At 40.9% G+C, this 17,508-nt stretch overlaps 1 protein-coding gene across 2 annotated transcripts in view; it reads right to left on the bottom strand.

The window, feature by feature from the left end:
* Positions 1-11,371: 11,371 nt before the first annotated feature.
* LOC102254990 (prostaglandin F synthase 1) overlaps positions 11,372-17,508 on the bottom strand; it is a 28,061-nt gene continuing 21,924 nt past the window's right edge. The window contains exons 7-9 of one of the 2 annotated variants that reach the window (XM_005869512.2): positions 16,893-17,058; positions 14,472-14,554; positions 11,372-11,584 (exon numbers count right to left, since the gene is read on the bottom strand). In XM_005869512.2, the coding sequence (XP_005869574.1) occupies positions 11,542-11,584; positions 14,472-14,554; positions 16,893-17,058 (292 nt within the window). In that variant the 3' untranslated portion in view covers positions 11,372-11,541. The remainder of the gene's footprint in view (positions 11,585-14,471; positions 14,555-16,892; positions 17,059-17,508) is intronic. The other variant, XM_014542296.1, reaches the window with a different exon arrangement.

The raw sequence follows: 17,508 nt of genomic DNA, 5'->3' as shown, positions 1-17,508 counted from the left end.
CAAGAAAACTGTGTGTCAAGAGACCTCAGGATTTCCAGTCCTGTAGCAGACAGAGAGGAGGGGCACAGGGAAGGGAGAAGGCAGAAAGTAGGAACGCAGGAATGACAGACTGGGGAGGAGAGGGAGGGAGGGAGGGAAAAGGTCTTCCTTGAGTTATACATACATATGCTTACGTGCAACAAGTGTATAATTGCTTTTATTCTCTCCTTCCTCAGTCCCTAGTAGAGAATTGCCAGTGTAGAGAAAAACAAATATTTGCTCAGCAAAGGGTATATTGACATGGTTAAAAACATAAAGTATGTTGGCAACAGTATTTGTCCCTAGGAAGTGACCTATTTTATATAATGAAGTGTCTATGGTGAGACTGGGGTTATTGTGGGCCTTTGTGTGAATGGGTGGGGAGTGAGGGTGCTGAGGGGCTGTGCAGGCCAAAGGTAGGTATTACATTGCTTTGGGAAATAGAGCAGATAGTAGAATCTGTATGATAGGAGGGATGGGAAAGGAAGTAAAGTGTAAAGAGAAGATATGAAACACTGTTGTTGTCCTGAGAGGAACTTGGGAGGAAAAGAACAGAGATGTTTAAATAGATATTTGTGTTTTAATTATGGTGTTTGAGGGCATTCATAACCCAGGAAATTTTGAGTAAAATTTAGTACATTCACTGTTGTGTCATTGAGTAAATTCTGTTTGAAGACCAATATATGTTTCAAATGTGTCCTCAAGATGAGGGAAGGAGAAAGCTGAGGCTCTTCGGGGGAATCACTGCCTTTTCTGTATCATTTTATTTTATTTTAATACCACCCAATACTATGATCAAATCCTTAGAATCCACTGGAGCTCATGCTCAGAGAATGAGTCAGCAATTTTCACAGACTCTGAAATACCTAGCTAAGTGCAAAGTACAGGGGAATTGTAAAGAGAAAATTATTAACTTTGGTAGCTGCTTTGGTTAAGATACAACCAGACCAAGAAAAGCTATCTCAAACTGGTTTAAGCTCCACAAAAAGAAGTCCTGAGGAAGGCTAGCTAACTCTGGGTATCATCCATGGGAGGCCAAGACCTTCTCTGATATTACCTTGGCCCTCCCTTCTTCTGTGTATCAGCAATATCCTTGGGCTCTGTGAAGACAGAACAATTTCAGACATCATATCACAAGATATATCCAGTTGAATGGGAGCCTGTTTATAAAAATAGAGAGCAGGCAGACAACTTGGGGGGGGGTAATTAGGGGAGTTGAGGGATTGAGCAAAATAGGGGAAAAAAGTAGAAAGTACTCATGGACATGGACAAAAGTGTAGTGATTGTGGGGGTGGAAGGGTTGAGTGGAGATGGAAGAGGTCATGGAGGATATAAATGGCAATGGAAGTTTTTAAATTAAGTTTAAAAAATTCACCCTATAGTTTTCTTAGTATAAATCTTATACCTCTTTGATTAAGTTTATTCTCAGGTATCTTATTTTTTTATTGCGATGATAAATTGAACTGTTTTTTGTTGGGGTCCATGAAAGGAGCTGATATTATAACCTAAAAATGCTCTTAAAAATTGACCAAAAAATAGACTAATAAGTTGTAAAAATTAGACTATGATTATGAGGAAACATACACAGAAGAACAATTCCAATGCCACAAGCATAGTATAAAGCATTTAGATTCACTAATAGTAAGAGAAAGCAAATTAGAGTAACAAAGAGATTCCCGTTTATAGCCACCTGACTGGCAAAAATATAAGTCATATTATCTCTTGGGGGCAGGAGTGTGGATAAGAAAGTAATCTCATATATTGCAGCTAGCTGTGAGACACTGAATTTGAAAAGGAATCTGGTAACAACTATTGAAACTAAAAGTTCATATCCCCTTTAACTCATGGATCCTGATTCCACAGAATAAAAGTTCCTGTGTAATGGTATGTATATAAGGCTACTATTTTATATAAACATGCTTAGTGCCAACCTGGTAACCAAGTGAACAGTCAAAAATCACTGAATGATTATGGTGCATTCACTCCATGTGGTATTTGCTACAGTAGTGCACTTGGAGGAATTTCCATGTGCTGAACATAGGGAAGTGTGCAGTCATCCCCCCTTATTCAAGGGGGATCCGTTCGAAGTCCTGCAGTGAATGCCTGAAATTGCAGATAGTACCAAACTTTATATATACTATGTTTTTTTCCTATACATGCATATCTATGATAGTTTAATTCATAAATTAGGCACAAAGATTAATAACAATAACTAATAATAAAATAGAACAATTATAGCAATATACTGTAATAAAGTTATGTGAATGTGGTCTCTCTCTCCCCTCTCAACATATCATACTGGCCCTAGCTGGTTTGGCTTAGTGGATAGAGCATCGGCCTGCAGACTGAAGGGTCCTGAGTTGGAGTCCAGTCAAGGGCACATTGCAGGCTCGATCCCCAGTAGGGGACATGCAGGCGGCAGATAATAAATGATCCTCTTTCATCATTGATGTTTCTGTCTCTCTTTCCTTCTCCCTTCCTCCCTGAAATCAATAAAAAATATATTTTTAAAAAGTCATACTGTACTGTATTTGCCCTTCTTGTGATAATGTGAGATGATACAGTGCTTACATGATGAGATGAAGTGAGGTAGATACGCTGGGACGATTCACATCCTGGGCAGGATATAGCAGGAAGGCGTGAGTTCCTCAGGCTACTCAGAATGGTATGCAATTTAAAACTTATGACTTGTTTATTCCTGGAATGTTTTATTTAATATATCTGGACCACAGTTGATTGCCAAAAGCAAAACCATGGATAAGGGGAGACTACTGTATCAGGATCCAGTTTTAAACTACAACTAATACTTCCACATAATATACATATAAGCATATAAAAAGCCCACATTAAGCTGTTCATATTATTAACAGTTGGTTGCCTTTTTGTTTCGAGGAGTTGCTGAAAAGAGTGAAGAAGAGAGGTTATATGTGAATCCATGCAAAAAGGAAAATTTCAACCAGAAAGCATGTATTCATTTAAAATTATATATTTATAAGTTTCTTTACATATAAAGAGGTTAAATTAAGTAATATCAACTTACAGAGACAGCAAATGATATAGCACTCGGTACGATTCCTTGAAAGACCAGGAGGAGTGCATTATAATTTATAGCTGAGTTACTGGGAATGTTCCAATAGTGAAAAAGGGAGAAACCAGACATCAAGGATGATTTCCTGTATGTAAAGTGGATACCTAGGACATGTCCAATTGCACAAGTAAAAGCAGAGATGACAGTTGCCCAATAGATACTGGCATTATTTTTTTGTGTGTGTGCTAACCTGCCTCTCAATATTTGCTTTGAGAAACTTGCAAAACAAGTAGGTGTTGATTGCCAGGGTACTGTTTTGTACACCTCTGTCTTATGATACAATTAAAGTTATAGACCACATTATGTACTATAATCAAAGAAGAAATGGTCAAGAACAATTTCAAACATTAGGAAAAGGAAACAAAATCACCTCTGCTGTTCCTCAAGACAAATACTAACACTTTTAAAGATGGGAAAATTCAGTGGTGTAACTGTCTTTCAGAAAGAGGTCTGAGCCTGATTTGGAAATTTAGAATTTATCCAGGCAACATAACATTTTCAGTTGGAAAATGTTGACTGTCTAATACAGATACAATAAGGCTGTCATTTATAAAATCAAAACTATGGATATCATGATGTGAATCAGGTGCCTGAATGGTGAGAAAAATGTTATTTCCACAGTTAATGATTCATCCCTGACCTCCTGAAGAGCCTTCATCCCTTCCTTCTTCTTCTCTTTCTTCCCTCCATATCTATGGCAATGGTTGTAGCCACTTGGATTGGGGGGTGGTTGGATTCCCCACACTTTGCAATACTATGGGAGACTAAGTAGAAGTATCAGTGAATCAGCCTGTGTTAGATTTGCTCTCCCACCATTTACTTTATAAAAGAGATGGCTAAAGCACTGGTAATTCCCAGATTTTTCCCAACGCTATGTCCTGTTCACATGTACAACACTCTCATGAATGTGCCCAGAATTTAGTGTTGGGCTGAAGCACAGGCACCACATGCCTGCAGGTGCCAGGGTTCCCATATTTTAGCTTCACTGCTCTCCTCTTCCCCAAACCTGACTGCCGTGGACCAGTGTCAGCACGCCTGTTGAAGAGCACTGTGCTCGTGAGCATTCGCAGTGCAGGGGCCTGACCTGAGTCCAGGTGGCTTGCTGAAATGTGCTGGGCTTTGGATTATCTCTTTGGAGCTGGCTCTCATAGAAGAGTCCATCATCTTATGAGCCTGAGAACTGCAGTGTGTGATCAGGCACTCACCATGCAATTTCCTTACAGCTCTTTGAGGACACATGGCCTCACCTGCCCGCTCCTGCCCATTAGTCAGCCCTCTCACCATTCACTGCTGTCTTCTGCCTCAAAAGAGGCATTTAGGTTGCCAGTGTTTTAACCAATTGCCTTGAGTGAGTAAGGCACAGATCAAGAAAGAGAGAGAGCTGTGAAGTTGAAAGGTCATTTGTAGTCACAGTTCACTGGGGCAACACAACATGCCTTACATGGCCACTCAGAAGAAACATCAGGGCCAGTCACATGAGGTAGAGAGAAGAACTACAGGAAGTGACTTTAGTGTGGCTTCCATGAGAAAGATTGGGAAAGGCAGGGTAAGCAGGCTTAGGACTGGCTAGCTCTGTTTGACACTGCCACCCTTTCCTCCCAAGGTTCACTAGAGAAACTATCTGGTCTATGGGGGTTTTTGCATGACCAGTCTGGGTTAATAGTGTTGGTGGGGATTCAAACTTCCCCCAGTTGTACACATCGGGCTGAACAAGAAAACTGTGTGTCAAGAGACCTCAGGATTTCCAGTCCTGTAGCAGACAGAGAGGAGGGGCACAGGGAAGGGAGAAGGCAGAAAGTAGGAACGCAGGAATGACAGACTGGGGAGGAGAGGGAGGGAGGGAGGGAAAAGGTCTTCCTTGAGTTATACATACATATGCTTACGTGCAACAAGTGTATAATTGCTTTTATTCTCTCCTTCCTCAGTCCCTAGTAGAGAATTGCCAGTGTAGAGAAAAACAAATATTTGCTCAGCAAAGGGTATATTGACATGGTTAAAAACATAAAGTATGTTGGCAACAGTATTTGTCCCTAGGAAGTGACCTATTTTATATAATGAAGTGTCTATGGTGAGACTGGGGTTATTGTGGGCCTTTGTGTGAATGGGTGGGGAGTGAGGGTGCTGAGGGGCTGTGCAGGCCAAAGGTAGGTATTACATTGCTTTGGGAAATAGAGCAGATAGTAGAATCTGTATGATAGGAGGGATGGGAAAGGAAGTAAAGTGTAAAGAGAAGATATGAAACACTGTTGTTGTCCTGAGAGGAACTTGGGAGGAAAAGAACAGAGATGTTTAAATAGATATTTGTGTTTTAATTATGGTGTTTGAGGGCATTCATAACCCAGGAAATTTTGAGTAAAATTTAGTACATTCACTGTTGTGTCATTGAGTAAATTCTGTTTGAAGACCAATATATGTTTCAAATGTGTCCTCAAGATGAGGGAAGGAGAAAGCTGAGGCTCTTCGGGGGAATCACTGCCTTTTCTGTATCATTTTATTTTATTTTAATACCACCCAATACTATGATCAAATCCTTAGAATCCACTGGAGCTCATGCTCAGAGAATGAGTCAGCAATTTTCACAGACTCTGAAATACCTAGCTAAGTGCAAAGTACAGGGGAATTGTAAAGAGAAAATTATTAACTTTGGTAGCTGCTTTGGTTAAGATACAACCAGACCAAGAAAAGCTATCTCAAACTGGTTTAAGCTCCACAAAAAGAAGTCCTGAGGAAGGCTAGCTAACTCTGGGTATCATCCATGGGAGGCCAAGACCTTCTCTGATATTACCTTGGCCCTCCCTTCTTCTGTGTATCAGCAATATCCTTGGGCTCTGTGAAGACAGAACAATTTCAGACATCACATCACAACAAGATATATCCAGTTGAATGGGAGCCTGTTTTTAAAAATAGAGAGCAGGCAGACAACTTGGGGGGGCAGTAATTAGGGGAGTGGAGGGATTGAGCAAAATAGGGGAAAAAAGTAGAAAGTACTCATGGACATGGACAAAAGTGTAGTGATTGTGGGGGTGGAAGGGTTGGGTGGAGATGGAAGAGGTCATGGAGGTTATAAATGTCAATGGAAATTTTTAAATTAAGTTTAAAAAATTTACCCTATAGTTTTCTTAGTATAAATCTTATACCTCTTTGATTAAGTTTATTCTCAGGTATCTTATTTTTTTATTGCGATGATAAATTGAACTGTTTTTTGTTGGGGTCCAACCCCAGCAGGTCCAGGGGTCCCCAAAGGTGTGGACGGAGTCGGCGAAGAAGGAATGACATGAGACAGCCTTCAGTTGATCAGCAGCCTAGTCAGGACCTCTAGCCAGGATCTCCAGCCAAAGTTCTGGTCGGAGTTCTGGTTAGGAACTGATCAGGATCTGATGTTTATTGTCTTGTTACATCTATATTTATACCAGCCGATTTTAATCCTGTCAATTTCTATTACAAAGGTTAGGGCGTTTCTTATCTCCATTCCAGGGAGTAAAGATTATGTAGCTTAACTACCCGCCTGGCACTTAATTAAGGGGTTGTATCCCCTCCCTAACCTCGGGGAAAAATCCCCACCTGGGGAAACAACCTTTCTCGGAGAGGTGACCTTGGTTAAAACACATGGCGCTTAAGGAGAGCAAACATATTAAGAACAATATGCTATATATGCCAGGTCCCTTGAAACATATGCTGTGCAGATGTTTCTTTCCTGCAGCGACTGTGTCAAGCAGCAAGGATGGACCGGCTTCCGGCAGTTTTTTAGTTTCTCTTTCTGAGAGTTGAATATTGGTGTATAAAAATACCATCTATTTCCGGATGTCAACTTTGTATCCTGCTATTTTGCCTAATTTACTTATTAAATCTAGCAGTTTTTTGGTGGAATCTTTAGGGTTTTCTATGTACAATATCATGTCATATGAGAATAATGAGAGTTTTACTTCCTCCTTGCCAATTATGATTATGTGATTTTTGTCTCTCAATTTTATGTGATGTATCACATTTATTGATTTGAAGATATTGTATCATCCTTGCACCCCTGGAATAAATGCCACTTGTTCATGGTGTATGATCTTTTTAATATATTGCTGGGTCTGATTTGCTAATATTTTGTTGAGGATTATAGCATCTATGTTCATCAGGGATATTGATCTGTAATTCTCTTTCTTTGTAGTGTTTTTCTCTAGTTGTAGAATTATGATAATGCTAGCCTTGTAAAAACAGCTTGGAAGTCTTCACTCCTCTTGAATTTTTTTGGAATAGTTTGAGGAAGATAGGTATTAATTATTACTTTGAATACTTCATGCCATTCACTCTGGCCTGAAGTGTTTCTTTGAGAAATCAGCTGACAGTCTAAGGGGTACTCCTTTGTAGGTAACTTTCTGTCTCTCTCTTACTGCATTTAAGATTCTTTGTTCTTAATGCTTGTCATTTTAATTATGATGTGTCTTGCAGTGGTTCTCTGGGTTCATCTTGACTGGAACTCTCTGTGCTTCCTGAACTTCTGTGACTTTTTCCTTCACAGAGGAAAGTTTTCTATCATTATTTCTTTACATGGGGTCTCTATTATTTGTTCATGTTCTTCTTCTTGGTACTCCTATGATGTGGATTTTCTTATGTTTCATATCATCCCAATTTTCCCTTAAACTATACTCTTGCTTTCAATTCATTTTTTATTTTTGCTGCTCTAATTGGGTGGTGTTTGTTTTTTTTTTTTTTTACCTTGCTTCAAATCGCTGATTAGATCCTCTGCCTTATTTAATCTACTTTTGATTTCTTCCAGTATATTCTTGATGTCAGATATGGTATTCTTCATTTGTAACTGGTTCTTTTTCATTGTTTTTATTTCCTTTTTCATGCTCTTGTAGTTCCCACTAATATCCTAGTAGTTCTCACTAAGTTCCTTGTGCATCCTTATAACCATCACTTTTAATCTTGCATATCTGATAAATTGCTTGCCTCCTTTTTGTTTAGCTCTTTTTATGGAGTTTCCTCCTTTTTTCATTTGGAGTTTTTTTTTGTTGTCTCCTCATTTTTGCTGTCCCTTGGTATTTGTTTCTATGTATTAGTATTCTGTGATACTAATAGTATTAGTATTGGCTTTATGTATTAGTGTTCTGTGATACCCAGAGGTGTAGTCCCTTTGTTCTCATGAGCTGGGTGCCCTAGGAATGTCCCTTGTGTGGGTTTTGGGAGGGAGCTCTCTCTGTTCCAATTGTGTCTTGATTGTTAGTCCCATTTGTGGGTGGGATCTCCTCTCAAGCTGGCTGACTGTGAGGCTCAACCCCAACCACGCTGTGTGAGCTGTTGTGCAATTGCTGACAAAAAAAAACCCAAACAAACCAAGAAACAAAACAAAAACATACAAAGGCCCCTGCAACAACAACAAAAAAACAACCACAAAATAAAACAGAATTAGGAAAGAGAACAGGAATAATAAAAGAAAATAAAAAATATGAGGAGAAACAAAAGCAGGTGATAAAAAGGAATATTAAATAAAAGAAGGGAGATAAAAAATAAAAATAAATAATAGAAAAAGGAAAACAGTATAAAAGAAAAAGAAGAAAAATTATGAAAAGTTAAAATGAGGTGCAAGAAAGACAAAAAATAAGAAAATGAAACAAGAGTAAGAAGGAGAAGAAAGAAAAAATAGTGTAAAAAAAGGAAATAGAAAAATAAAAGATATGAAAGAAAAAAGAAACAAAAATAATAACAAAGCAATAAAGAAGAAAAAATTTAAAAAAACAATTCAGAAGAAAAAGGAGGAGGAGGAGGAGAGGGAGGAGGAGAAGGAGAAAGAGAAGGAGGAGGATGAGGAGGAGAAGGAGGAGGAGGAGGAGGAGGAGGAGGAGGAGGAGGAGGAGAAGAAGAAGAAGAAGAAGAAGAAGAAGAAGAAGAAGAAGAAGAAGAAGAAGAAGAAGAAGAAAGTAGTATTCATCTCAGTAGAATTTAGTGCCTCCTTGGAGCTCCCTTTGGATTTTGCTCTTATGTTGACTGAGGCTTCCAGTTTTGTCTGCCACTTCTGGGCTTCCTGGGAAGTGCTTCTAGCCACTGTCAGAAGCTGTCCATGTTTGGCTATCAGCAACCTGTTCAAAGCTTCAAACCATCCACAGTTTATGTCTGTCTCTACAGGGCTTGGCTATGAGTGGGAGGGCTAAGTTGAGCTCTAGATCCCTGTTGTTATCAGCATGGTGTCTAGGGAAGGGCCAGCAAATGGCCCAAGGCTGCTAGAGCTCTGCCTCTGCACACCTCCCTGTGCTGGCCAACTATAATCTTAGTCACTGAAAAGGCTTTTTCTCAAAGGGCTTTAGGCTGAATTGGCTGTATGAGATCTCTTGGTCTCCCATGAAGGGGAGGGGTAGTTCAAATTTCAGGGAAGATGGTCAGTGGGTTTCCCCATCAAAGAGTCACTCCTCTGAGACTATTTAAGAATATTTCCCTTCCCTTGGCTGAGTGGATCCCCTCGTATGCAGTCCAGTGGTATCTGCTGGAAGCCGGGAGTTTCTATTAGCTCTCCTGTAGGGGGAAGTACCAATTAGGTTCTGGGACAGCGGGGAGTATGGACCTACCCCAAAGCCAGTCACTGACTCCCTCTGATACTGTTCAAATCTGAAGGTTTGGACTCTGCTACCATCTCCTCAGCAGGGGTTGAGATGCAGAGTGGAGCAAGCTGTATCCTCCAGGGCAGGATATTTGCCTTTTCCTAAGCTTTGGTTGCTGGAAGGGGCCTGAACCTCACTGGAAAAATGGTCACTGCAGTATGAGGTGGACAACAGATTGCAGGTCTCCCAGCTGCCACTGTTCCACTCTCCCCACAATGCTTCCCACCCCAGCCTCTCCTCAGGCAAATCCAGTCCGCACCCCCCTCCCTCCACTGAAGCCTACTCAAATCAGTGGCTGTAAACATAAATCTTGTGTTCTGGGGGAAAAATGCCTTTATCTCCAACCGGCTCTTCCTCTCCGTGGCAGTCAGAAACCCCACCACCTTTCATGGCTGAATGTAATGTGGGCCGTTGTTCTCAGCTCTAGCGCTCTGGGCTGGGGATCCCAGCCTTGAGTCCAGGCTTCGCTCCTCTCAGAGAACCTCCCCACACCTACCCCTGGTCCTGTCCACCCCCACCCATCAACTCCACCTCCACTCAGACTCAAGATATCCCTCCTCACTCTTGGTTTGCCCCAAGGTGGGAGCTGGGCCAGCCCCTCTCACGATCCTACAACTCTCCAGGTGATTTCTGCCCTCCCTTAGTAAAAGTCTCCTCAGCTAGTCCTCAGTTAGTAATTCCTGGTGAATGTTCCTCAGCTTAGTTGTTTTGTTTTTTTTCCAGTCTGGCCCTGGGAGGAGGTGCAAGAAAGGCCCACCTACTCCACTGCCATCTTGAAACCCCCTCAATGCTTCACACTTGTAGCGAGAAGAGGGACAGGAGGAAGCCCAGCACTGATATGCAGTGCAGCCAGAAGGTCCTCATGTCCACTGAGCTCAATGCTCCCTCACATACTCAGGCTCTCAGCTCTTCCACTCTTGCTGTCTCCTGAAAAACACACCACTCATTTCCCTCCATTTCCCTATAGGTTCTCAGGGCTCCAGCAACCCAAACAGATTAGACTCCTGCCACACCACAGCTGGACCCAGAATAGTCTCCCTTTCCTCCACAAGAGTTTGAGCCTCAGGCTGGGGAGGGCGCTTAAAACCTGTGCCTGGGGTAAACACAGTGAGCCCCCTTCTCCCTCAAGCGCTCCCACTTTCCTCCTTCCTACCCTCATCTCCCTCACTGCCCTGCAGCTCCAACTACATGCCTCAAGACATTTCTTATTTGAGTTTAATTCATGTCTAGGTTATTTATTGATAAAACAATGTCTGGCACATAAAGGATGTTCAATGAAGATGTGCTGAATGAATAAATGAATGAATGGCAAAATATGTGAGAACTAATCGCAATGCCAAAACGTAGGCAGATGATTATTAAATTAAATAAATTAATAAGATGCACTGCTTTATAACAGCAAAATATAGTACTGGAATTTTTAAATAATATTTGGTTACTTGGAGAAAATACTTATGCTAAGTAGAGAAAGTATACAGCCTATAGGTTGAGGATTATTTCAATGTTGTAAATGAGCACATACATTTTGTATAGGGAAATCATGAATGAAAATCCCCCCAAGTTCCAGAATTTGTAAATACGCTAAGTACAGATTATCTTTGTTTTCTTTTCTTTCCCTTTCATTGTCCCAATTTTCTGTCATTTGTATATATTACTTTAATTCTCAGGAAAAACAAACACCTTCATTTGGAAGTCTTTATTATTTCACAAAATAAAAGGATTTTAAAAAGAAGACAGGGAAGCAGCGTGAAACTACAGAACTGCTTTTAATCAGCTCCCCCAAATGCAGAAATCCTCTCCACACCCTGGAAGCAGGAGATTCGGGGAGAACACTTGATGGGTAGTTGATGGTCAATATTCTTCAGAAAATGGATAATAGGGGTGACCTACAGCACTGAAAGAGAAAGAGGGATATTTATTTACTAACTCGGTCCCATGCTGTCAAAGAGAGGGTTTCTCTGTGGATGCAGTCAGGATGAACTAAAAACTCTCTATTTCCAACCATGCCCTTCCTTCTGCCTCAACACACAGACATGCAGCTCCTGGTCCATGTGCTCAATTCCCACATTCACATGTGGTAGAAAAGCCAAGTGACAGGTAGTTTGCTTTAGATTAGAGTTTGCCATAGGATGTAAGAGCCAGGGCTGATATGTGTTGTGTCAGCCCATGTGTCACTTTTTTCCCTAGATCATGAGAACATTCACAGTGAGAATTCTGCTGCTCTTTTTAACCAATTCACTCAACAATTCAGGGTCCTCCTGTAACTCTCTTGAGGAGCTAATATGTATAACTGCCAAATGAAATTATTGCTTTCATACAATTTATAAAAGTACTTGTCCAGGTTCTTGTTTTCTTTTAAAAAATTGTCCTTTCTGATTTGATTGTATTAAAGAGTGCATTCTGAGAAATTGTGTGCTTCAGGACCTGTGTGTTGACAAAGGTCTCTAGACAGTGGTTCTCAACCTTCTGGCCCTTTAAATACAGTTCCTCATGTTGTGACCCAACCATAAAATTATTTTCGTTGCTACTTCATAACTGTAATGTTGCTACTGTTATGAATTGTAATGTAAATATCTGATATTCAGGATGGTCTTAGGCGACTCCTGTGAAAGGGTCGTTCGACGGCCAAAGGGGTCTCGACCCACAGGTTGAGAATCGCTGGTCTAGGAAGACAGGTGCATACAATCACAGGCCTGATAAAGATCACAGACTTTGACTTTAAACCCCTGGGAACAGAAAAGCTACTTCCCACATTTTTGCATTTATAATGTCTTTTCTCAAATTCGCAACATAGCTTTACAAACAAGGAGTTTTGAGATTTTTTTTGAAACCCAATCTTTATGCTATAACTAAAATTCTATTCCCTTATCTCTAAATTTCCTTACAAACTCCTCTCATTTGATGAGTCTTCCTTCTCTTCAATCCTGAGACCCTTCTGCAGTTACTGAACAAGGGGCCTGTGATGTTGTGAATAAGTTGAAGTCAAGGAGTCAGGGGCTGCCAGGGGCTAGTCTTCTGATGGACAAATGTGACCCTGAGCAAGTCTGGAGTCTAGAAACCAGAGAAATCCAGAGGATCTTATGTTGGTGTATGCCACTGGGGACACATCAGTCACTAGGAGCAATTAATTTTGTGATCCATTTATACATTTTAGTGAGATTATATGACTGATGAAATGGGGCTTGTAATAAGGATAAAAGGCCAACGGAGGGAGAAATTTGGAAGAAATGGACAATGCCTTGGAAAAGGAATACCCAGTTAAGGAGAAATGCCACTGACCCTTTGGGGAAGCGGTGGAACCGGGTCCAAGGATGACTTTCTGACACCCACACATACACTTGCCTTCCTGGGCCCGTCCTCCATTAAAAATATTAATGTTACATTTGTAGTTGTGTTAGGAAAAAATGAATAGAGTTCAGGCTGAATTCATTATTACATGGTCATTACTATAACCATGTTTCCTCCTGATTTTAAAAAGCATTAAAGATGAAACATTTTCATAGGCTCCTATAAACAATAACATAACCTGAGCCACTTCAAAATGGCGCCAGAGCTGCCATGCCAGAGGAACTAATTCCCCAGCATGTCTTATGCCTCACATTTTATGGAATGTTAAAAAGGGCAAAATATCCTTTTGACTGGGCATAGGCAACACTGTCTCGGGGAACTGTTTGCAAGGATAACAAGAAAACAGTTATCATGAGTAATGGACTGATGACTACTAGACTGAAAATTAAAAACATTCTTTAGAATAACATCACTGCTTTCCTTCTGGAGATGTAATTATTGTTCCCCTTCCCTTTCTTATAAATAACCAATGCCCCTGTCTCCTAATATGAACATTATTGGGGCTTCTATCTAAATTAATGTTTTCCCATTAGCTATTCTGCTTGATCTCAACAAGTACTTGTTCCCTCTTACTTTAAATGGCCTTTTATTTTTAGACTAGAGGCCTGGTGCATGAAAATTCGTGCATTCAGGGGGGTCCCTCAGCCCAACCTGCACCCTCTCGCAGACTGGGACCCCTCGGGGGATGTCTACCTACCGGATTAGGCCCGCTCCCCAGGGGATAGGGCCTACGCTGGCAGTCAGACATCCCTCTGGCAGCCCGGTAGCCCTCAGGGGATGTCTGACTTCCGGCTTAGGCCCACTCCCCTAAGCTGCAGTTGGACAGCCTTAGCGCTGCTGAGGAGGCGGGAGAGGCTCCCACCACCACCACTGTCCTTGCAGCCGTCAGCCTGGCTTCTGGCTGAATGGCACTCCCCCTGTGGGAGCATACTGACCACCACGGGGCAGCTCCTGCTTTGAGCGTCTGCTCCCTAGTGGTCAGTTCGCATCACAGTGACTGGTCATTCCCGGTGGTTCTGCAGTTAGGGTCAATTTGCATATTACCCTTTTATTATAAAGGATTATTATATAGGATTAGTACCCCTAAAGTATAGTGGGAAGTCGGCACTGAGCCTTCTGTGTCAAATGGGTAAGTCAGATCTTAGTGGGAGTATGTATACCAGGCACAGGAATTAGGGCATAAAAGTCATGTATTCACCATGATGCAAACTTGGGCCATTTTACCTATGGTCTATTCTGGGCCCTGCTCATACTTCTCTTGGGTCAGAGACTAAACCTGGAGTAAACCTGTGGTCTGAGGTCACCAGGAAGCTCCAGATTTACTTCTCTAGTAGAAATCAGGCCCATCTTTCCTATTTAAGGAAGCTGAGTCCCTCTGCTAACCTACACATCACAGGAAAGAACCCAGGAAAAACAATCTATAAGTCACTTACAATGGCAATTTAAAAAATCTGAAATTTCTGTTCAGGCCATCAATTGCTTTCATGTCTTCTGGAGTCAATTCAAACTCCAAAACCTGGAAGGAAGGAAAGAATCACATTAAACTCTCCCCAAGGTAGGGAGCTTCCACCTGGGAACATGAGGGCTTCCTGGTGGACAGAGGCAAGGAGAGCACTAGGGGAAGTGTCCACTGCCATCACTTCCGGGTGTACTGGCCTGAGAACTCCCCTCCTGGTTCACCATGGCTCCTGTTCCACTCCCTCTCCTCCTCTGCTTCACTCCACTAAATGAAGTTTTTTATACATCATCCGCCCCAAATCTCTCTGAGTGAATTGTTTGCAACAGAAATAACAAGCTTTTTCCTCCTAAACAAATAGATAATTGCATAATCTGGACAAAATACATGCTGACTGGATCAAACTTTCGTTCTTGCCTCCACCCTGCCATACAAACACCCTAAATTTTGACACAGCCTCAAACTTAAGCATGCTTTGGAAGAGCAAACCCCTGTAAAGGCCTCTCCAAGAAGCTATTGACATCAAGAAAAGCATTTGCTGATCAATTATTCAACCACACACCTGCTCATTCTCTCTCTAGTCAGGTTACTTCCCTATAAAAGAAAAATCTTTCTGATTTATCTTTGAGACACTTATAGTCCCAACATTCAGAAAGGCCTCCTCTCAAATAAAGTATCTCTTACTTAAGTCTAATTTGTTTTTGTTTGATGATATAATTGACACTCCCCTAATAGAGTGTCAATTAATAGCAAAGCCGACAGATCTTTGATAATAAATATTAAAGTGGGAAGTTCATTATTTCATCCAGGGAATAATTTCATAGAAAACCCAGTGCCTCTATCTAGATCTATCTATTTTATCTATTTATTATCTATCTATCTATCTATCCATGTTATTCATCTTAAAAATATACTCCAGAAGTGACTTGGTTGTCATTATATATATATATATATATATTAGCATGGTGAGTTGAACTGAAAAATAAAATGGGACTTTTCTGAGTGGATTTAAGAATGAAATTTAGATTTGCCTATTAAATATTTGCATAAACTGAATAAACTAAATCTACAGCTTCAATGCTTGGAGCAAATGCATAATGAATAATAAGCTCTAAATGTCATATTTTGAAAATATTAAACTCATGATGAAATTGTTAGCTGTCTTCTTAAAGCACAATAGAATTTACATAGTTTCTCATGAAGTTTACAACTAAATAAGTTGAAGATCACTGATTGATCTAAGGGACTAGAACAGGGGTGGGCAAACTTTTTGACTTGAGGGCCACAATGAGTTCTTAAACTGGACCGGAGGGCCGGAACAAAAGCATGGATGGAGTGTTTGTGTGAAACTAATATAAATTCAAAGTAAATATCATTACATAAAAGGGTACGGTCTTTTTTTTTTTTAGTTTTATTCATTTCAAACGGGCCGGATCCGGCCCGCGGGCCGTAGTTTGCCCACGGCTGGACTAGAAGATATATGAAGGAGAGTTTAGTTTAGAGGGGGAAATATTCGTAAAGATAAATTTTTAAAAATATATTCATTTGTTAATTTGGTCAGTCTATAATAGTGATGGTGAACCTTTTGAGCTCGGCGTGTCAGCATTTTGAAAAACCCTAACTTAACTCTGGTGCCATGTCACATATAGAAATTTTTTGATATTTGAAACCATAGTAAAACAAAGATTTATGTTTTTGATATTTATTTTATATATTTCAATGCCATTTAACAAAGAAAAATCAACCAAAAAAATGAGTTCGCATGTCACCTCTGACACGCGTGTCATAGGTTCGCCATCACTGGTCTATAAACTTGTATGTAGCTTCCTACCTGCCATGCACTTTTCTGGGGACAAGATGCTAAAAGATGACCCAGAGAGAGTCACTGTATTTAGGGTCTCCCAGACTGGAAGGCACACTGACATATAAACATGCAATGTTTGTTTAATAAGGAAAAAAATCACTAACAGAGCCACGCCAAGTGCTATGGTGACCCACAACTGTGCTGGGGTATCCCAATGGTTTAACAAAGCAGCTAATCCTGTTTAGGTTTGATATCGAAATACAAATAGGAGTTTATTTGGTAGAGAAGATGAAAGAGAGGAATCAGGGTTTTAAAAGTCTTTACTGCATAGAAGGACTCTTAAAACCGATGAAAAAACAGCAATGAAATAAACTCAGGGTCGCACAACTAGGAAGCAGCAAAGCCAGGCCTGGAGGCCATAAAACCTAGGACTCTGAGGCCATTGCTCTCTCTCCCACCCTTCCAAGCTGCCCTCATAGCACAGGGAGAGATGCATGGGAAGGAGTGAACATGGGTACGTGCTGAAAGGCAAGAGCGATGGCCCCCAGTGCAGCACCCATTCCCCACTCTGGAGAGACAGTGACCAGCCCGTACCTGGAAGTTCTCTTTGATTCTCTTCTCACTGAAGCTCTTGGCCAGGACCACTACCCCTCGCTGCACTTGGTAGCGCAGGGCCACCTGCCCTGGACTTCTGTTGTGCTTCTTGGCAATGGCCTTCAAGACCGGCTCCTCCAAGAGAGCGGGGCTGTCCTTTTCCACCCTGAAAACAAAACCAGAGCATGTAGATGTGAAGGGTATAGTACCAGAAATATAAAGTGTGCTGTCCCTTTTCCCCCAAATTCCCAAAATAATCAAGAGAAATGTATGTAGAACAGTCCATCCATTTGTCAATATTGTATCACCAATATTTATGCATGACAAACTATGTAAATTATATTATAAAATAACTTTTAAAATAATATTTGGAGTATGCATGAAACAACAATGAAAGAATGGTGATGACTGTGGAAGTTCAGTGACAGTACATGGGACCTCACTACACTATTGTGTGGGCTTTTTTTTTTTTTTTTAACATATTTTATTGATTTTTTACAGAGAGAAAGGGAGAGAGATAGAGAGTTAGAAACATCGATGAGAGAGAAACATCGATCAGCCGCCTCCTGCACATCTCCTACTGGGGATGTGCCCGCAACCCAGGTACATGCCCTTG

This window comes from Myotis brandtii, unplaced genomic scaffold (genome assembly GCF_000412655.1).
Source record: "Myotis brandtii unplaced genomic scaffold, ASM41265v1 scaffold297, whole genome shotgun sequence".
NCBI lineage: Eukaryota > Metazoa > Chordata > Mammalia > Chiroptera > Vespertilionidae > Myotis > Myotis brandtii.
This window is presented reverse-complemented; position numbering and strand designations above follow the sequence as displayed.